This window comes from Coffea eugenioides, chromosome 3, assembly GCF_003713205.1.
Source record: "Coffea eugenioides isolate CCC68of chromosome 3, Ceug_1.0, whole genome shotgun sequence".
Classification (NCBI taxonomy): domain Eukaryota; kingdom Viridiplantae; phylum Streptophyta; class Magnoliopsida; order Gentianales; family Rubiaceae; genus Coffea; species Coffea eugenioides.
This window is the reverse complement of record NC_040037.1, coordinates 9,638,517-9,661,291: the sequence shown is the minus strand read 5'-3', so window position 1 is coordinate 9,661,291 and position 22,775 is coordinate 9,638,517. Positions and strand designations below refer to the sequence as shown.

General features: G+C 35.2%; 3 protein-coding genes across 3 annotated transcripts; 1 reads left to right on the top strand and 2 right to left on the bottom strand.

The window, feature by feature from the left end:
- Positions 1 to 7,722: 7,722 nt before the first annotated feature.
- On the top strand, positions 7,723 to 9,153 carry LOC113765984 (UPF0481 protein At3g47200-like). The gene has a single exon (XM_027310217.1). It carries the CDS (start codon positions 7,723 to 7,725, stop codon positions 9,151 to 9,153), a length of 1,431 nt encoding a protein of 476 aa, XP_027166018.1.
- A 4,764-nt stretch (positions 9,154 to 13,917) lies between these two features.
- Positions 13,918 to 16,743, bottom strand: LOC113765983 (MDIS1-interacting receptor like kinase 2-like). Its single transcript, XM_027310216.1, has 3 exons — positions 14,538 to 16,743; positions 14,133 to 14,443; positions 13,918 to 14,010 (listed from the first exon to the last, which is right to left on the bottom strand). Exons 1-2 carry the CDS (start codon positions 16,741 to 16,743, stop codon positions 14,139 to 14,141), a joined length of 2,511 nt encoding a protein of 836 aa, XP_027166017.1. The 3' UTR covers positions 13,918 to 14,010; positions 14,133 to 14,138.
- A 1,444-nt stretch (positions 16,744 to 18,187) lies between these two features.
- On the bottom strand, positions 18,188 to 18,727 carry LOC113765982 (MDIS1-interacting receptor like kinase 2-like). Its single transcript, XM_027310215.1, has one exon. It carries the CDS (start codon positions 18,725 to 18,727, stop codon positions 18,188 to 18,190), a length of 540 nt encoding a protein of 179 aa, XP_027166016.1.
- Positions 18,728 to 22,775: the final 4,048 nt, after the last annotated feature.

The window sequence follows — 22,775 nt, the reverse complement described above, 5'->3', positions numbered from 1 at the left end:
CATGTGAATTGGTCCAATTATTAATTTTAGTTCTCCATGTTTGAAATTTGAGGCTGGCTGCTATTATTTTTATGTTATTTTTAGTTATTGTGCTATATGGTTGTAAATAAGAGGTGACTGTACTCCGCTAGTTATCACTACTGAGTAACCGGGGATCTTCACCTAAAGTGTCGATTCTCGCGTCAAAAGGTAGTGATTGCTATGAGTGCGTGGTCCTGTAGCGATTGGAGTTGAGTAACCGGGCTCCTCCATCTATCAAATGTTGGAGTTCGCGTCAAAAGGCTCTAATGGCTAGAAACTAAGTCTTTTGTTATTATTGAAAAAGAAGAAAAATATAGCGAAAAAAAAAACAAGAAAAATAGAAAAGCGTGATAAAAAAGGTGAAGATTGTGTAAGTGTGTGTCTAAAGTCAGCTTACCGATCTATGGGTTAATATTGAGATTTGGATTAATAGTTGGACCATTTGCTGATAAATGTGAGCAACCATTCCTTTTGCTTAGATTAGTTTGCTTTAAATTGGAGGAGTTGGTAGTTTAGATGCTAACCAGGGTGGTTTTTCTTGGATCTTGACCTGTGATGCTTGATATTTGTTTTTCTTGGGTATCGTGGCAACACGGTAGTTGGAGCAACAACCATTGTCAAATTCCAGTGTTCAATTACTGTTCCCATGCTTGAGGGCAAGCATGATTTAGGTGTGAGGGGAATTGATAGGGTGTTAATTGTTAGTAATTTTATTGTTAATTTTCCCTTTTATCCTTGCCAAATATTATTTTAATTATTAATATTTACTTATATTTGGTATTGGACCCAATTTTAGGGAGTGAAGCAGAAAACTACAAAAAAGGAGGGACTTTTTGAAGATAATTGAGACTTCAAATAAGCCACAGACCTGGCCCACATGGTGATATACGCGGACTGCATTTCTTTTTTGCGGATTAGGAGTATCTTGGAGTGTTGAAGTGTTTGACTATCAAGAGGAAACTAAAGAAAGAAGGACTTCAGAGAACTTCACTTTATGTACACTCCTTTCCCAATTTGTGCGGGGACCATGGAGAGAAGAAAGGCATTAGTCATTTGAATTGAAAGGAAACAAACGTGCAAAGAGTTGTTTTTGTTCCTTATTCGTGGGGACCACTGGATAGATAGCTTTAGTCATTTCCTTTTGGCTATATAAGGACAATCGTAAGAAAGGCTACAGAGAGCTTTTAGCATAGGTTAGTTTTATTCTTTCTGGGTTCCTTTGATGGCCTGGACCTCAATTAAATTACGTGGAGATTTTCTCATGAGGCGTGACTAAGTTTCTCATCTAGTAGAGGAACAACGGAGGACTTGGTTCTACTAAATTTGTGAGATCGAATTAGTTTTTATTTATTTCTATTATTCACTGGTATTCGTCTATCTTCTGCTTTATGTTCATATGGTTGTTTTATTATTCGATTATCCAGGGCCCGGATTCTAGATTAATTCAATGACTGAGCAATTAGGGTAGTTAAAATCGGTAATTGTTTAATTATTCTAAACTGGTGGCAACTGGATGATATGGGTTTTTGGTGTCAGGGAGAATAAGACGGCACTTAAGAGACACTCTAGCGTGTTGATTGGTTAGAATTAGGCTCTTCTAATTATTCATGCAATTAGGGAATTGAACTTCTATGGTCGTACCTAGGGTTGTTTCCTGATTAGAGAAATAGTCAACGGTCGCACCTTGGCTATCGACAAATTGAGGAAGAGTTGGTTGTTCATCGCATGTATGACAACTATAACTAATTTATCAGATAGTAACTGGAATAATCCTTGCATCTGTAATCGAATTAAGTGAACCATCTCCGAAATTGTCTCTTGGTTAGGGTTCGTCCATTATTATTTTTATTGTGATAATTAGTTATTTGAGTTGTAGTTATTTTATTTTATTTTAATTTATTCCAAGTAATTTAGTTACTCTCATTTTCAAAAACCCCCCATACTTCGGACTCTAAAAGAAATAAATTATCCCCAGTCCCTGTGAATTCGATCCTGCTTATCACTATCTACAGAAATTATATTTTATTTAAGCAGGTATTTATTATTGCACAGGTCTGACACCCTGTCAACAAGAAAGATCGAAAAAAAGAGAAGGCCTGCAGTGTTTCATAATTTGTTCACGCTCCACTTTTTAGCAAAAGATACCTGTTTTTTCATCAGCAACGCACATACTTGAGTGAGCTTCTATATTTATCAAGCAACAAGCAGCTTGTTTGGATTGGCCACTGTTTAGAAATAATTATATCATAAATACATTTTTTCAATCACTTTTTAATCTTAGAAGCAGCATATTACAGAAAATGCTAAAGTGCTACTGTATTATTTCAAAAAAATATTTTTTTTTCAACAATCTTCTATTTAAAGATTTCTTCAGGTAGCCCAACTAGGCCTCCACCCTGTTCTGAAACGAAGTGATCAGTTTTATTTTACCGCACATGGCCAACGATTACAATGACCAATTTTTACCGAATTGTCTTCTGTTAGGTATTGAGCAACCAATTAAAATTTATTAAGATCCAAAAACCCATTTTGTAGCCCTTTAGCAATGTCAAGGAGTTGGCTGACACCATCTTTATTAGCTTGTTTTAAAGCAATTGAATGTAATGGTGCTTTTGTTGTTGAATTTATCTTTAGTATTTGTCATGGAGCCATTTGCTGGGAACTTTAATAACATAGTAGAGGACTCAACAAATCAATGATAATGTATTGAAAGTAGTCCAAATATGCCAAGGTATCATAGCAAAAGTAAAAAAAAAAATACATTTTCAATAATTTGTAACATCTATTATCTAGTTAATTTTGCTAACTATATTAGCAATTGAGATCTTATAAATCAATGATAATGTAATAAAATTGGTCAAAAAAAAAGTTAAGAGATAGCAGTTAGAATAAAACAGTATATGGTCATTAATGTTCACAGCTCTACTCATTATTTGCGATTGTCTTGTGATTTAATGGACAAATTTGAGAGACTATGGTGCAAATGTCAATTAGATTTAGAGCGTAACAGGTTCAAAATTGAAGTTTAAAATATAAAGTGAAAAGGCAATACAAGTCCAGAGGTGTAAAGTGAAATTACTATTGCGCATGACCCGTGATAAGCTTGTGTCAGTTAGCAACCAACCAAAAATTTATTTAACTGAATGCAATGATGTTTGTCTTGCGGAATTCATGTGCGACGAAAAAAAAAAAAAAAAAGCTGTCCGCAATCCCTTTTTATTTAGTGCCTGCGCTTAAGTGACCGTGTTCAGGGAGCGGATGACTTACACAAATTTTGTTTCTGTTTTCGACATTTTGTTATAGAAACGTCAGCCAAAAAAAAAAAAGGCACTATCAAGGACTATATAAAAAACCACCAGCTCTTGGGCTGGTGGCCACCACCAAAATGCCACTCTTGTGGTTCTACTTCAAATCCAGACGGGTGCACAACCGGTGGTAGTTCTGTCCCTATCGGTCCCCATAAGCTCAGTTGAGCCTCCCCGTAAATAGAGTAGGAGTAGGAGTAGGGATGACGATTAAAAAAAAGCACTATCAAGGACTATATAAATATAAGGCTGCATAAAGCACTATTAAGCACTTTATAAAGTTCTTTTAAAGCACTTTATAAAGTTGTATAAAGCACTATTAAGTACTATATAAAGCACTTTATAAATTTATATAAAGCACTATATAAAATGAACTCCATGATTTCATCCAACTCTAGGATTGGCCAAATTAGCTATTGTTCCTTACAGAGGCATATACAGATCATATTCACAAAGAACCTTGCAAGGCCTAGTTCCGATAGCTTTTGCAAGGAAGTATCTGCCATTAACATGCTTAGAATCTTTTCAAAATATCTCTCCATTTTCAAGCTCAGAAGGATATCTTTCCTATAGGTGCATGTATTCACGTAGCAAATAAAAAAAAATTGATAATCAAAAGTATATTCAAGTTAATCTAGTGAAAACATTACGGATTTGTTTCTTATTTGGATAGTTATATATTCCATTAGCCTGCAAGAGGAAACTGGGTAAAGTGCTTTTAAAAATAGACCACATTTTTGAACTATCACTATTTATACCAAGACACAAAACTTCCGGTTTACTCAGAAGATTAAGGTCGATCTTTGTTCATCAAATAACATGAATAAAGCACCAAGAATCCACCAAGTCAACAACTAATGGGTCGAAGGACTCTCCAAAACCCCAAATTCTGATCTGAAACATGCTAATAAGAAAGTAAAATTCAGGCGCCAAAAGCTGGATATGAACAACGCATCTGTTTTTTTCTTTTCAAGGAAAATAGTCATACTGAGAAGATACGTGAAAAAGCACACAGCTTTTATTATGAATCCAGAATCAGCTCTGGAATCCAATCAAATGGAATATAATAGATCATCAATCTCAAAGGTAAAAGCCCAATAAAAATGAAACATTTGGCCAAATGAAATGAAAATTTAAACAAGAAGATCAGACCTTTGCATCCCATCAACAGGGCTAACCAACGTTCAATATCAGTCCCCATAAACCATAACTCGTTGCTTACTTTGGGAGGAAAAGAGGACGGTGGGGTGGGGGAGGGGGGGGGGAAGTAAGGAACAGTTATACTCCTTGTTTACCATCAAGCATGATCTATACAACAAAGGCTTAATTTTCTCAGTTTTAAAAAAAAAAAGGGAGCAAAATCAATATGTACAGGTATTAGTACATATCACACAGCCATATTGGATCTCTTCAACTGGAAAAATCATAAAGGGTATAAAAAAAAAAAAAGAAGAAAAAATCGCAACCGAAGCAAAATGTACGTAATAACAAAGTTCAGATGATTTTCATCTATATGACGATGACAAGTCATGTTTATATAGGCAATAAGTGACACACTAGTTGTTGCTTTTGCAGATGTTTTGTTTTAATAAGCTCATAATAGAGCATTTGTATTGTTTTTTGAGAGTGAGTGGATTCAATGAGAATCCTTGCCACTTTTTGCTGCAGATTTTGAGTTGCCTTCTCAAATCTTTAGATCTTGTTCTGGACAAGGCTTTTATAAGAAGCTTTGATATCACTTTATTGGTTTTTTTAAGGTATAAACTAAGAAACAATATCTTAATTAGTGTTGTAAAAAAAAACTGCTTACAAAAGGCTTGTATTGAAGGTTGAAAGTAACTTTATATTTTTCATTTATCAACTCACTATTTGTGGTGTTTACATTAAACAAATTAATATTAATTTCTAACTAACAATTATCCTAAAAAATCTCAACAAAATATAAACTAAATCTTAGCAAAAATATTTGTTAACAACTCAACATGCTTTTTTGTTAACAATATATCCTAACAACTTAATTTATTTAATAATTAACTAAATTATTCTAGTGCCAAATGAATCTAGAAAAATCTGTAAAAATTGACATATCTCAACAATTTGCATACAAGTTGTCTACATACATGTAGTGCATTATTTTTTAAAATAATTTTATTATTCTTAACTTAACACAATAAAGAACCTAAACATACTGAAAACCATAAAAAATGTTTAACTAATAAAAACAACTCCAAAGAATCTCTTCTAAATATGCTCATCTTGAAAAAGAGAATGTAACAAATCATTCATACTTGTTGCATATCTTGCAGTCTTGTTTGCAAAGCATTTTCCTCCAAATTTTTTTTTTGGTTTTCCATGAATATATTTTTTAATCATCTTTTTATCTCACATGCTTCTTTTTTATTTCCCCTAAGCTAGATTTTTTTATTTCCATGCTTCTTTTTACCGGATCTCCCATCTTGCAGCAAAAGAGAAGAAATAGATGACTTTTAAAGAGGGATCTCTCTGTAATTTTGAGTGAGAAATAAAGGCAAGAGATTCATGGATGACGGATGGAGAAAATAGTATCCTTTACCTAGTTGTGACTGAAAGATTAAGCTAAAACCTCATATATGTTCTATTGTATAACTCCTATTCTGCTGCTATAGTTTTTTTTTTTGTGGCCCCGTTCTTCTTGCTTTCTTGAATACTCAATAGTCAGAACCTTTGCTTAGAGTTTCTTTTTTTCTTTTCAGGATTGAATTGTAAATTTTTTTAAACAAATTTTTACGTGTTTTTCATAAATATTTATTTCTATAATTTTAAATTATTTTTATCTCATATACATCATATCAAAAAAAAATGCTACAATGATTTTTTCCCTAAAAACTCTCCAAAAAATGCAATCCAAATGGGCTCAAGAGAGAGGAATTTCCCTATAATTTTTAGTGAAAAAGGGGAAGGAAGAAAGGAAGAGAGTGAACCAGACCAACCAGACAGAGATAGAGAGATTATAAAGGTTTTGCCCCCAAGGAATAGTCTAGTGGTAAAGTGGATTTTTGAACTGAATAAGATTCTGGATTCGAATATTTCCCTAAAACTTAAACCCCGCTATCTAACTTGGGTGCGTCGTGAGGGGTTATGGCGTATCCCCCGATTTGGTGTGTCGGCTCGGGTCCAAAGTGAATCGAGTCGGGCATGTACCAGATCACAACAAAAAAGGGGGTTATAAAGGCTTGGCAAAAACGAAAAAACAGAAAATGTGAAGGAAAACACAGTAACGACGCATATAAGAAGCATTTCAAATGTCAAAAAAGCACCAATCAATTGACACAAAGGCAGAGTAACCAGAGGAGACCAGATTGCACTGTTCATTTGTCAACTCTCCCTTGTTTTTCAATAGTGTAGATATGTAGATTGTCGACAAGGATGTCGCAGGACAGAAGTTCCAACTCCAATTCCACACTTAAAGAGTGCAAAGTCAAAGTGTGGCAGCTTTCTCACATCAGCTCTATTTGCCTATTCTTGAGATTTAACCATCTGCTCCGTTTTCTCTTTTGAGGTATTCTTCGTCCTTCACTCTTATGTCTTAGTACTTGTTACTGATGAAATAAAGGGGTAATTATGTAGTTGCTGAAATGGATTTCAATGGGAGTAATGGATAATTTGTGGATCCGTTTTCTTCAGGGGTACATGACTTTCAGTTCCTATCTTCAGTTAGGGTAATATGCAAATATATATCCATTAAGTTTCGTCTGGTTCTGTTCATTTAGAAAATACTTCTATTAATTGCATAACTCTGCTTTGATTCTGGCTTTAATGTGTTATTGCTTGTTTCTACTAAGGAAATTATGCTACCATGGACAATCACACATGTACCTCCTTCCATCACCATCCCTGAAAGCCTCGTATAGAGGAAAGTTTTATCTTAGAACTTTATATTAAGCCTGCTGCCATTAATGGAAGTCTCTCCAGTCATTAATACACAAAATTCCCTTCTGATCCTTGTTCTACACCCTTCCAATTTTCTTCCTAATGTACTATATAATGAAAATTTCACTATCCTGTATAATAGAACATAAAGCACAAGATGAATATTTTGCTCGCACCTCTTGTTGCAGTCAAAACGGAAAACAAAAGACAGCTTCGCTGTTTATCATTTTTTTTTTTTAATTTTCCCTCCCAGTTTAAAGAAAATCTTATTGGTTGAAAAAGAACAATTGGCTCCCCATTACTTTCTTCTTGCCTTATTGCCTTACTTTGAGCATTCAACAAACATATTTATGTACTTGTCTTACTTTTTCTTTTGATTTCTTCTTGCCGGTTCCAAGTTCAAAACCAACAAACATGAGTTTTCTTCTACTTGTCAACAGAGAAAGGACTGGTCAAGAACAAAGTCAGGTTTCATCAACTGACTGGAATGGAAGCTGAAGAAAAAGTTGTAATTGTTGTTGATCCTGGAAGTGAGGTCAAAATCAGTGTCAATACTTCCAAGCCTATCCCCCCTGGGCAAGTAGAATTACCAAGGTACACACACTACTCTGCAAGCGCAATACATTTAGCATCCTTGATCAACGATAAGTTATCCATGCTAGCTTCAGATCCTCTTAATTATGGTACAGTTTGTATCTATAGAGTTCCTGAGAAACACAGGAGGAAAAATGAAGAAGCCTATACGCCTCGGTTAGTCTCGATTGGTCCCCTTCACCATGGTGATGCCCAGTTGAAAGCCATGGAAGAATACAAATTAAAGTATCTAAACAATTTCCTGCACACTTTTAAAATTCCACTAGAACTTTTGGCAGAATATGCCCATAGTCAGGAGAAGAATGTATGTGGTTGTTATGAAGATACCTACATCCGAGATCTCTCGAAATTATCAGAAGTGATTTTGTTTGATGGTATTTTTATCATTGAGCTCTTCTTAAAGAACTACTTTCCTGAAATGAGAGAGATGGGTGATACGATATTTGAAAATCGTTGGGTGTCAAGTGATATAGTGCACGATTTGCTGCTTTTAGAAAACCAACTTCCTATGAGGTTCATTGCTACAATGTATAATGGTTTTGTTTCCCGAAAACTGAGCAAGTTTTTGGATAATGAGACTGACGAGCCGCCATCTTTCGATAAACTAGCTTTTGAGTACTTAAAGAATGTAGGGAACACCAGGAAACTAGAGCCGAGTACGACCCATTCATTTCCTCGTGCAAGGCATCTGGTTGAGTTCCTAGCAGTGCTTCATAGGCCATCACATCCAAGAGCTGAACCAGAAGAAGGAAAGAAAGTGGAATTTGGCAAATGTGCTACTGCAACTAAGTTGCGGGCAGCGGGAGTAAAGTTCAGTCATGGAGCAGAAAAATGTTTATTTGATGTACGCTTTGAGAAAGGGGAGTTAGTAATTCCACAGCTCACCGTAAATGATTTCACAGAGACTTTTTACCGGAATCTGATAGCCTTTGAACAGTGTGGCTATAATTCCAAGGACATAACAAGCTATGTTATTCTGATGGATAACTTGATAGACACCCCCAAGGATGTTGATCTACTCATTGAACATAAAATCATTGTGAATGAACTTGGAAGCAGTGAACAGGTGGCAGATGTTTTCAACAATCTCTACAAAGAGATTGTAACGGATCCAAAGGAGTTTTATTTTGCTAACCTCTGCAATCAACTGAATGAATACAGCAGAGACTGGCTGCACAAGTTGGTGACAAAGTTAACCGAGTGGATTGCAAGCCTACGCCGTGATTATTTTCAGAGTCCATGGGCTATCATCTCTTTTATTGCTGCCTGTATACTGCTAGTTCTTACTGTTATTCAGACAGCATGCTCTATACTTCAGGTGTAAGCTCAAATCTCCTTGTAAGTTTCTTCAGAAGTGTAAGTTATTCAGCATTTCATGTGTGTGTGTGTGTGTTTTCCCTTTCCGGTTACTGAAGCTATCCTTGTAATTTGTTGTCGCATGATTGAAATCTGAAGATCACCTCCGCTTTTGTAAAAGTGAAATAACATTTTTTGCACATCTTGCTTGACTCTTTACGTTGTACTTTCTCTTTCCTTTTCATCTAATTATTCAATTTAATAAGATTACAGAGTCCCTATCTTTTGGTGTGAAAAATGCAAAGGGTGAAGTAATAGGTTTTTCATAGTACTGAGTTTGATAATATTGGATGGGACAGGATTGTATAAAGCAAGTGTTAGGTAAAAAATGGAGGAGATTTTAGTCCAAACTCAATTCAATTAAATCAAAACTTGACTCGAATCAATTTGTTTGCAGCCCTACACCAGCCAAAAAAAAAAAAAAAAATTACTCCCAAATATTTTGTAAACTTAAAACACAGTCGGATGAACTCAATGTGTTAAAAAAGGAAAGTAGAAATGCAAAGGAGTAATTTTCTACCAATTCTATGGGCAGAATTAGTTGGCCGTAGTACTGGCTCAAAACAGAATTTAATTGATATCGGAATCTAAACTTCTATTTCTGTCCGTTTGAATTCCAGTATTGTCTGCTTCAGGTTAATATACCCTTCTCTTTTCCTGTTAGTTAAAGGGCTGCAAATGTTTAAATTAAACTTGGCCTCCCTAGTCTTGTAGATATCTAAGTTTTGCCCAAAACTTCCCCTTCTTCTCTCCTTTCCCCTTCCTGAACTCCCATCAATACGTTGTGGTTGACTCGGGATCATCACTTGAATCAAATGGTAATAACTTTTATAAGTCTTCCAGAATGATGGAAAAAGTAGGACGAAATTGAATATGGAAATTATTTGGAAAGAACCCACAATTACACTTAAGTTCAAATCGAGTTGCCAAAGATCGTTACTTTGTACCACAAACGAAACTAGTACTTATCCCAACTTTACAATACAGGGAAGACTTCGGAAGTATTCTGCTTTGGTCCCTCTCTCCTTCCCTTTCTTCTTCATTTTTATTTTTTGAGAGTGAAACATATAAGATGTCTATTCCAATGGGCCAAGAAATTTAATGCAATATTGAAATGTTCAATGAAATTGACCATTTTTTGTCTTCTATGACCAGTTCTCCCTACTGAATGGCTTGAATAGGAAAGGCATTTCCAATTTATCTATTTCATTTTAGTGTTTAATATGGCTCATTTAAGCGAGAAAGCCCTTTATCTCTACTCTCTAGGATACTCATTCCAAATTTTTTAAATTCCACTAATTGACTACTACATTTTGGAAGCTATTGTTGACAAAAAGAAATTCGTTTAAGAGCGATGATGGCTACCCGAGTCTTTTCCTTGAAGTAATTCCACTAATTGATTACTACTTTTGAAAGCAATTGTTGAGGTTGATGAAATGAGTTTATTTTTGAGAGCGTTGATGTATCATCTTGACTAAAAAAGTCTTTTGGAATAGAGTAAAAAAGTCTTTTTCATTTTACAGAACTGATATATATCATCTTGGCATTTTAATCGAGAAGTTTACTTAAACTTAAAAGTCTTTCAAAAATTAATAATCAATTAGTAGACACTAAGTTCTCGTTTGCCTTTAGAATACTCATTCAAACCTTTTCCTGAAATCTCATTCCTCATAAAAACATAGGAAAAGTTCTTTCCACATTCATTCTAGATGCCTATATAGTAGGATGTCAAATCTTTATACTGCATCATGATATCTTAGACTATTTGTAAGTTCAATTAATATTTAAATGTAATTTTCCATAATAATTAATTGTCTTTTGTATTTAAAATAATTTTTTTCTTATATACAAGGAAACAAATGTTTTAAGATATTTTAAATAAACTTTATTTATAAATTTTATATATTACCAAGTATTTATAAATATTCTTTTATTGGGCCATTGGTTGAAGCAGTGAACCATCCAAAGTTTAATAAATATGATTAAATATGATTTTTTAGAAGATGGTAGTCCTGTTTTTCTACAAATTTAATTTGATGCTAACGTTTACTGTCAAAGACCCAACAGACTTTCACAGTCAATATATATTTTCAAATAAATTTGATGTTGGCCGCTTGTTCGTAAAGGTCCGGCCAACGGTCAAGATCAATCCAGTAGCTCTCGGCTTCATGCTATTATAACATTGGGTCCTTGTGTGCGAAGGTCCGACATATAGGATCAACTTGAAGAAATTTTGGATGGAAACAGCTGATGTTTTCAAACAAATTTAGTGGTGGGCAGTTGTTAGTAAAAGTCCCATAGGCATGGTTGATTTTAAACATACTTAATGTTGGGCCTTAATGGCAAAGGTCCAAAAGACTTTTCAGTCAAGATGAGGTTGGCTGTCCAAGTCTTTTCCCCCAAGTAATTCTCTACTAATTAATTACTACATTTTGAAAGCAGTTGTTAACGAAAAGAATTTATTTAAGAGCACGAATATATTTATCATCTTGACTAAAGAAAGTCTTTTGGGATACAATAAAAAAAGTCTTTTTTTATTTAAGAGCGCTGATACATATATCATCTAATCGAGGAGTTTACTTAGACTTTTTCAATTCTTTACAAAGTAGTAATCAATTAGTGGACGCTAAAAAGACATTAGTTGGAGGAAAAGTCTTTAAGGGGATAATGACAGAAGATCAAAGACTAAAACTAAGGAGTGCCAAAATCTTAAACGTGACCCGACGTACAATTGCTTGTAAAATCAACTGAAAATAAATAAAGAAATTATATCCCGCTTTATCACAGTCATAAAAGAGTACTAAATGATAAACAACATTCGATTTACTATAATTTACGTATAGAAAATTATATAGTCATCCAAAAAAATGAGTAAAAGAGAATAGGGGCACAAATGGTTGCAATCGAATAGTTGTTGTACAGTTTTGTTCATTTCAAATCAATTGTAAGTCTTTTATTCGAACACGATCTAAAGTTAACATACATAAAAATGACTGAGTCTTACATTATTTTTAGACCAATCCCGCCCATCAACCTTCAAGAATGGTATCATTCTCACCCTTAATTCTTCTTGACAAAGGTCTAAAGGACTTCCAAGTCAAGATATATATTGCCTATCCCTATTTTTTTAAGAAAAAATGATGTGTTCCCTACCTACTCTTTAAGGAATAAGGATATGTTGCCAGTCTTTAAAGGTCCAACCGTCAAGATCAAATTAGTTGTGTTTGGTTTCAAACAAGTTTAATTCTGGGCCCTTGTGCCCGAAGGTCCAACCGTCAAGATACTCGTGGTTGATTTTTATAAAGTTAAAATGTTAGGCATTGTATTGGCAAAGGTCTAAAAGACTTGGTCCTGATGATGATGTGCAGCTACCCAAGTCTTTAAGTTACAAGGACGTATTGCCACCAGTCACGGTATATTTTCTAGATCATAAGTCGTTGTTTACAGAGGTTCATATAAGTTATCCACTAATTTAGTTTTCAAATTCGTAACAGGATTCAAATACACAATTTTTTGTGAGAAAATGATCTATTCTTAACAATTGAACCAATTTAAATTATATATACTTAGATGTAAGAACTAAAACAATAATTGCAGGCATTAAGACAGTAACAAACAAAAATATAATAAATTTTTAGGGCCATCATTTGCATAATGCCATTGCTCTCATAATTGCCAAGAACTTTAGCCCATGGGAAATGGGTGTGGTAGCCCCAAGATTTTGAAATTCCCATTTCCTTGATGTCGAAGTATTATTTCTTTTTAAATAAATCCATTTAGCAGTAGTTTTCGCCACATTAAAATATGTTATAAATTGAACTAACCCTCCCTAGTCTTTGTTGATATTTACCCTTCCCCAACATTTCCATCCGCATTGCCAATTCTTCATCTCCTTATCTCCTTTCCACATTTTGTCCTCTATCAATATCAAACAGTCTTTAATCAGATACAAACATGAAATTTCTAAAATCAAGAACGTGGGCTTGTCTTTGAATTTATTTTTGTCGCTAAGTCATATTGTCGCTTTCCCTTTAGAATAATATCATTGGTTTAACATAACCATACTGTTGGTTGATATTTATAAATATACTCCCCTGAGAGCTTATATCTAACGAAGGATATGGTACCAGGACCAGAATATCTCTCCGAACTTGTATACACGATCAAAATGTTTAAAGTAATTAGCTAAATAGTACAAAATGCATCTTAGTCACAGATATTGTTCAAACATAAACTTAAATAGTACAAAAGGGCATATAGGAAATGGGAAGCCATGGCTTTGCTCATGTTTAAGATATGGTGATAAATGGTGACAAAATTTTGGTGATATATATCAGCCCCCTTAAATAAATTCTTTTTGTCAATAGTTGCTATAAATAAGTAGTAATCAATTAGCGGACAAAAATAGGTGATTACTTGGAGAAAAAGTCTTCTTTATTGACTAGTTGAACTATGAAGTTTGGTTTTGAATGGGATAATGAAAGAAGATCCTACACATTCCCAAAGTTTCTACTTGTTCATCATACTGTTTTTATATTTTTTTCGTATCAATTCACCCACTGAATTACTAGCTATGAATAGAGTATTTTTACAATAACTACAAACTCTGAACATTTCAAGACTTCTATACTGGCAGTAGCCCATTGTACTACACCTCTATATAAATACATAGCCAGCAGCCACGACACTTTTTTTTTTTTTCCGCAGAATCTCGTGCCGCTAAAAACTCTGCCATATTCATCATCATGTCATCTTGTGCTGTTGCTTGATAGTGCTATGTAAGAAAACGAAAAATTGTGAGACACAGCAGCTGACAGGAGGCAATCTAGGCACCAAACCAAAAAAAAAAAAAAAAGTTATCAGATTCTGCATATCTGTTATATCTATTTACTTAACAAAACAAAACAAAAAGGGGGCAAAAAGATTTATATGGCCACGATTACTCACAAGATGTTACACAGACGATGCACCAGTTGATAACAACCTGGAAATAAAGAGCATCGTTGGCCTAGACTGTGGATCAACATGTAGACATGCTCTTGCTAGTTTAAGAACGAATGCCAGAATGTTTTCAATTTCTTCATTGGGATACAGAAGTCTTCGATCGAGCAAGTCTTTCAGTTCTATCTCTTCAGGGCTTGAAGACATTAGATAAGCAATCAAGTCACCGGGATGCTTTCCTTTCATCACTTCCATTGTCAGGACCCCAAAGCTATAAACGTCACACTTTTCAGTTACTTTCATTGTGTAGGCATATTCTGCAAGAAATTTTGGAAAATCATGTTGTGATAACATGTGATGATACTTGAATTTAGTAGTTAGCAAATTGATGAAAGAAAAAACCTTTATTACCTGGTGCAACATACCCATATGTGCCTGCAAGAGAACTCCAATTAGATGAATCATTTTTCAGAAACTTAGAAGTGCCAAAATCTGAAATGTGAGCCTCATATTCTGGATCAAGCAAAATGTTGTTGCTTGATATGTCCCGTTGTACAATGGCTGGTGAACAATCATGATGCATGTAAGATAAAGCATGAGCAATACCTTTGATGATTTTTAATCTCTTTCGCCAGTCTAGTTCCTTAGCTTCTTCTTCTATGCTAAAGATTTTGGCCAAGCTCCCTCTTTCAAGGTACTCATATACCAAAAATGAATGCTGAGAATTTGAGCAGAACCCAAAGAGTTTCACAATGTTTCGATGCTTGATTTCTGTCAAGGCCCTTATCTCATTCAACAAATTTTTATGACTTGCCATCTCAGGCATGTTGTGAAGCCTCTTTACAGCTACTACATCGCCTGATGGAAGCTGTGCTTTGTAAATACTTCCATAACCTCCTTTACCAATGCAAAATATGTCACTGAACTCTTCTGTAGCCATTACTATTTCCTTATACACTGCTTTGCCATCATAAGTACATATGGAAAATAAATTTACTTTGTTCATATCGATATCTTCCGTTCCTGAACTTTTTCTCCATTGCTCATGCAATCTGAGACCACCCAAGAATGCACAAAGAAGTACGAATGATCCCAGAAGAGGACTTAAAATTGTGAGAACAAGTTTTTTCTTCCCCTTATTCTTGACATGCTTTTTAATCAACGGGGAACTTTCACAAGCCCGTAACCCTGAAATATTCCCGCACAAACCTTTATTTCCTTGTACTTCCTCTATGGTTAAATTCACAAAGGCTCCACCACTCGGAATTGGACCCTCTAAATTATTGAATGAAATATTGATGCGCAATGAACCCGGCAATTTGGTTAAAGCCTTTGGGATTAAACCAGAGAGGTTATTGTGTGAGAGATCCAATGTTCCTAGGCTCTGCAAACTTTGGAACTCAGATGGTATCTCTCCTGTGAAGAAATTTCGACTCAAATCCAATTCAGAAAGTTGGGTCAACTTCCCAATCTGGAATGCAATCTTTTGGCTTAATACGTTGTTGCTCAAGTTCATGTGAAACACGTTCCTCAAATCTCCCAAATGTTCTGGAAAAGATCCATTGAAGGAGTTTGTGGACAGGTCTAGATAAAGAAGTCCTGTCAGTGCTCCCAATTCCTGAGGTATACTGCCAGTGAGTTGGTTGTCATGTAAATCTAGTTCGAGCATAGAGGCCAACTTCCCCACTGCCCTTGGTATCTCCCCAGATAAAAAGCTTGAAGAAAGATCAAGTGTATGTAGTTGAGTTAAATTTCCAAGTTCTGGAGGTATACCACCTGTGATATTGTTCTTTGCAACCATCAGGGTTCTCAAGATTTTGCATTTTCCCCAGCTGCTGGAGAGTTCCCCATAGAATTCGTTGTTGCTGAGGTCTATGAAATCCAAAAAGGGATAGATGCCAAACATTTCTGACAAGTTACCGTGGAATTGGTTCCCATTGAAACGGGTCCTAATCAAGCTTGAGCAATTTTTCAAGCTTCCGGGGATTGGACCTGTAAGCATGTTCTCAGATACAGTAATGTTTTGGAGGGTTCCATTTTGACATAGTTGTTCTGGCAATGGACCAGATAACTGATTTTGATCCAATTCCAAAACTAACAACTTTTTCAGGTTTCCAAGCTCTTGTGGGATGGTACCAGAAAATTGGTTTTTTAGAAGATATAATTTTTCCAAGTTACTCAAGTTACCAATTGAAACAGGAATGGAACCACTAAGTTGGTTCTCACCTAATTCCATATGCGTAAGGAATTTAAGATCACCTAAATTCTTTGGAATTGAACCAGAGAGTCGGTTATCAAAGAGATACAAATGAATCAAATTGGTTAAATTGCCTAGTGACTCGGGGATTGAACTGGTAAGATAATTTTGAGACAAGTCAAGAGACTGAAGTGAAATCAAGTTTCCAATGGCATGAGGAATGAGACCAGATAGGTGATTTTGGAAAAGGTATAAGTTAACTAGCCTATTGAGGTTACCAAAAGAGGCTGGAATTGAACCTGTTAAATTGTTAAACTCCAAATAAATGTCAACAATATAATACATAGTTCCTATTTCTGGAGGAATTGGACCTGAAAGTTGATTACGCACAAGAGCTAAATGAATCAAGTTTCTTAGCATGGTTCGCCAACTCGGCCGAGTCCGAGATGACTCGGCCGAGTCATAACCGGAACAGTCCCTGCCGTTCCGATACCGATACCCGAAACGCCGATTATACCATATCCGATTTGAATCGCTCTGAATCAGTTGATATTGACCGAGTTAGAACGGTGTAGAAGGATACCGGCCAAATTCTCGGATTCGACTCGGATATGAACCGGTCAGATCATAAACAGCAACAAGAACACAGAGAGTCGGCCACCCATGCTTTTTGTTTTCTTTTTCAACCACAAAGACAAGATTTAGGGGAAAAGGAGGATAAGGGGAGAAACATACCGTCAATTTCTGTGTGCCTTTTGCAGAGAGGGAAGGAGAAAACAGAGAGAAAGGAAAAGGGAAAAGAAAGAACGAGGGTCACAGCAGTATCTGGAGTGATTATTTGGAGAAGCGAGCTAAAGGGGTTCTTCAATTTCTTCATTGTCCGGCTATGAAGGAAGGAGAGGAGAAAACCAGAGGGTGACGGCAGAGAGGGAAGGAGACAACAGAGGGAAAGGGAAAGTGAAAAAAAGAATGAAGTTGACTGCTGAATATCACATCTGGAGCTGAAGGGATCTTCAATTTCTTCGTCATCTGTACCGGGCGAAGGGGTCTTCAGTCTGGCCGTGAAGGAGGAGAAAAAGGGCGAAAGGGAAATTGGAAAAAAAATGAAGAAAGGGACGGCCAAATCTGAGAGGAACAACACTAGTTGCAATGAGCGTATACTCTCTTTGGCTGCTGAAAAAGTGGAAGACAGCGTTGCTGAGTTGGATTCTACATCATCTGTTGCTACTCCTTGGGATGTCTTTTCTCTCTTGTCCTTTCTCATTTATGGGTCCTGCTTTGTAGAAAAGCTGGAAAGATTTGAAAAAAGGACAATTGGATAGTGCAAAAAAGCTGTTGTTGCATGTTTTGTCTTGGAAGCAACATGCAATTAACGTATCATGCTTTATTATGCTAAGAGAAGCTGGGGCTTTTGTACCGGATCAGGGAAAAATTGGAAGCACCTAAAGTTCAAGTTTGGCCCAAGTAATTAAGTGAAAATGCTTGTTTCTTTATATCTTTGCATTTCATGATATTGTTTGATAAGTATTTGTTTCTTTATTGTATTAAATAAATACCGTTATTTTCTTTGTGTATAGAGATTTGTATTGTATTATGTAAGATATGATAATTTTATTCTTATATATAATTATTTATCTCATATAAAATAGAATGAGAATGTACATTTGATTCTAAAATCATTTATTACTAATGCTATAGACCCTTATGGTAATGACAGTATTATTTTATTTAATAATCAGTAACTATATATGATAATGTAGGTATTTAGTAAATTTAATTTGATAATTGTGTTTTTAATGATATTTTCTATTTTTAGTAAATTTTTCAGATTTTTAAAAAAATTTTATATACTATAATGTGCGTATCACCCGATATTTAACTGATATGCTGCGACGGATGTGGAACAATCGAGACCGCGACGTGACCGCAACCCGCGACGGCGAACCATGTTTCTTAGGTTGCAAATTTCAGGTGGGATTTCTTGTGACAGCTCATTAACTGAGAAATCAAGATAAATGAGCTTCGACAGGTTACCTATTTGACGAGGTATGCTGCCAAAGAACTGGTTCAGGCTGAGATCAAGATATTCAAGATTTGGGAGGGACAAAAGAGGGAAGTCATAAAGGCTACCTTTAATACCCCATGCTGAGAGATTCAACCTGTTAACACTTCCATTAATGCAAGAAATACCAGCCCAAGTGCATGGAAGGTTGGAAGAGTTGCTAGCATTCATGGATTGAAGGTTCCATGAGGTTAGCAAGCCATTGTTCTGGTTCTGAAATCTGGCTTTCCATTTCAGAAGTGCAGCAGCCTCTTCAGCAGAAGCTGAAGCTCCACCTTTGGGGTGAAATGATGGGAAAAGTAGGACAATAAGGAAAATGGAGATTATTTCGAAAGAACCCATGATTACTCTCAAGTTTCAACCTCAACTCAAAGTGGGCTAAGGTTGTTACGCTGCACTGCAGGTGAAGCTACTACTTATCCCAACTTTATAACATAGGGAAGACTTCAGAGGTCTTCTTGGTCTGTCCCGTCTTCTTTACTTTTTTCTGTTTGAGATTGAAATACATAGAATGTCTATTCGAATGGGGCCGAGAAATTTAAAGCAATGAATTGTCTCAGCGAGATTGACAATTTTTATCTTCTATGACTAAGTTTTCCTACTGAATCTACAGAGAAAGGTGACTTGATAATAAGTGAGAAATCACTATTCATCCTCTGAAGAGAGAGAGAGGTGACTGGGGTACCTCTTGGAGAAGGGGCCGAGCAAACTATGTCATAGTTCTATATATTCTCGAGACGGATCATGCAAAGCTTTTTGATAGTATATTTCATGAAATGCATGGGAAGACACAAAATGCTGAAAGCTAAATCCTACTTTTTTTTTTTTTTGCCGTAATTTACAGTGGCCACATTACTTTATATGAATCGCTCTTCACAGTACCCTCTTCTTTTATAACAATCGCATAAATCTGGACAAAGTCATCAACTCATCATCTAATTGTCCAATTCAAAATCCAAACCTGAGGGTGGTTCACGTTCCGTATTAGACGTCAGCTTGACCCGATTCAGAGCCACTCGATCGATTCAATTCAAAGTTCTAAGTTGACTATTCAATAGAACGAACCAAATTAGCTTAGCCCATTTGGACCGCCAACCTATCCTGGGTATTTGTCAATATGGTGGGCAAACTGGGTCCGATCATAAACGGCTATAAAAGAGCATATGGTCCGTTACATTGATACAATCATCAAGAAAGGAATATTAGAATAGGACTGATCCTACAGTTCTCATAACTCTCTCTATAATATACAATGGCTAGCAGCATCAAGGCACTGATCACTGTCCTTTTCTTTCTCTTCTTACTCTCAACTCAACCCGTCGTACCTTCAACGACAAGAAAGATCCTGGCCACAGGTAAGTCCAACTTCTTAGCTCTAAAAATTCCACCTATCATGTTTAAAGATTACTGATATTTATTGTTAAAAAGAAAAGGGCAGAAGATTACTAAATGCACTCACATTTAATGGATTGTGTTACACGAAGAGCGGCTAAGCTTTCCAAGGTTGAAAAATTAATTTATTAGTGTAAAGGAGTTAACTAAATTATTTAAAAATTTTAGCTTGCTCATTCAATTTTTTCCAACAATTATCTCAGATTGAAATGTACTATTTTCCAAAAAAAAAAAAAGAAAAAGAAAATTAAGTGCAGCGATCTCTTTGAGCTAGTTCTAGTAAAATAATAGAATGACTAAAACAGAGCACTTTTTTAGAAACTTATTGATACTTTTTTTTATTATTACTTAAAGGAGACTCCAAGCCTTACAAAGCGCAGATGAAAAGGAGAGGACTTAAGCATATCGGGTGTCTAAATTACACAGTGGATTATGGACCCATTGATGGAGGTGAAGGTGGTTGCTGATTGCAATTTCCATCTGCCGCCCTGATTTGTGACCGTCAAACCATTTCATAGAAGTTGTTGATTCACATTTCCTTCTTATAAAGCAACTCGGTTTTGATACCTGAACAAGTTAAAACGGATTATGCTACAATTATTATAACATAATGTTACTTTTCATGTGGAGAAGACTTCTTACTCCATAGATGTTTACCAGCAAAAGAGACGTGTTATGTACTGAATAGTAGTCAAACTGGAAACCAATTTATCAAAATACAATTTAGCGTATTAAATTTCTATTTTGTTGATCATAATATTAATAAAAATTATTAACTTTTCACGCTGAACGCCTTTTTTTCTTCCACCAGTTTTCTCAGATCGGGGTCACTATTTAGTAAAAACAGAAAAGAAGAAGAAGAAAAAGAGGTGTTACTGTTCTATTAAATTAATTTGCCTTAGTTAATCTGTTTTTGGAGTAATCATTTCACCTAATTTTAGATTTTGATTTTAAAAAATTGAATTTTTTATGTTCTTATTCACTTTTGTGTTTAGGTTTTAGATATTTCCATAGGCCAAAAAAACTTACAATCTATCCGGCCAATAATAGCTTTTCTTGATTCTGATTAATTAAGTTTGTGATACATCCAATTATTTATTTGCCGACAAATGGTGTATTTTGCACCAACAGATGCCCCCTTAAACAATTAATCGGCGTCCCAAATTTGCCGACGAGTGGTGTATTTTGCACTAATAGAATGTATATCATATTAAATGAAAAGTGAATAGTTCATCACTTATTTTTTGAAGCAAATTTTACCTAGAAAATTCAGCGTCATTTAATTAATTCAAATGTTCAATTTTTTTTATTATCAAATGCATCTGAACATGTTAAGATCTGAATTCATTAAGTTTAAGTGTTGAGTTGAGTTATTAAACACAACTAGGTTTTCAATTATGTACAAAAATTAGAAAAAAAAAACTGCGTTATAGTTTCCTTTTATGACTTTTGGGTATCCGGCTATATATACATATACACACACACACACACATATATATATATATATATATATATATATATATATATTAACCTTGTGCTCTAATGTTAAAACTAGTGAATTCGTAGATTTGAATGAAGATGTTTTATACATAATCATATTGAGTATTCGATATAGCTGTAGAAACTTATATACTTGATCAGTTTTTCGTTTAAAAGAGAAATACATGAGTTGATTGATTAGAAACATTAAATTGCTTCTTTTTTCTTTTTCTTTTTTTATATCATGCATTCAGTATAAAAAAAAAATGGTTAACTGCCCTAATAAATGTACGTAAATCTTACTTCGCCTCAAATATCAAATGCACGTAAATCTTACTTCGCCTCAAAAAAGGGCTAACTGCCCCAATAAATGCACGTAAATCTCACTTCGCTTCCCAAATTATCAAATGATATTAATCCTCTCCTTAGTCTTTTATAATTTTCCCAGTGTGATACAATCAACCAATACAACCTTACATTTAACACAATTTCATCATATGTTACAAGGAAAAGATATAACCTCCATAAGATCAATGACTTGGGAAAATAAGACGACTAATTACCCACAATAAATTTGTATTTTGGCTACATGTTTGATCCACAAACAATTAAAGGGCATATGTCCTTTCCCTACAACATATGCTTCTCACATAATGAAATACCATCAAACTGAAGACACTGAAATGCCTAAGGGGCAGATTCATTACAACAATGAAGGGGGCAAACTGAGAAACATGTAACTGTCCAAAGGACAATTTGTAATTAGCCCTTAAAAATTCTGAGTTACTATCATATTGTATCATAGTATGTTATTGTTCCCTTGTTCGACAATGCCCATGAAAATTTTCAACAGTGTTCTTATGATTCCGTGAAAATTAACCTAGTATTGTTAGTAATTTACTTGTACTTGTGTCCATTCTCTTGCATCACCTTAAACTTTTTTGGTTTTATTTTGTTTTAAGGGTCAAGTATACAAAAGACCCTTGTGGTTAAGCTAACTTATGAAAAAATTTCTTATGGTTTTAAATCATACATTTCTGCCTCCCGTGGTTTGAACTAATTTGAAATAGTAATGGAAATCATCAAAACTCAAGGATGCGAATAAAATAACACAATTACCTTAATATATATAAGCTAAAAATGACTTTCTAACAACTATCATGATTAAGCAAATTCACAAAAAATCTTCTTGTGGGTTAACCAACCTACGGAAAGGCCCCATTATAGTTACCTTTACTGCCATCAGCATTCTCCAACTTCTATCACCACCCTCCCCTCCATCACAACTCCCGTCTCTCTCCTTTCTTCTCCTCTCCCTTCCCCTTCTCCTCTTCCTTCTCCTCTCCCTTCCCTCCATTTACTGCCCTTTTCTCGCACCTCCTCACCTCCTTGGTGACCAGATTTGTCGTAGGAGAAAGGGTAGAGGAGCGGGGGAAGGGGTGATCTGGTTGTGACCCCATCCCCTCACTCCCTTCCCTCTCTTCGATGACCAGCCATGGTCGTTAGAAGGAGAAATGGT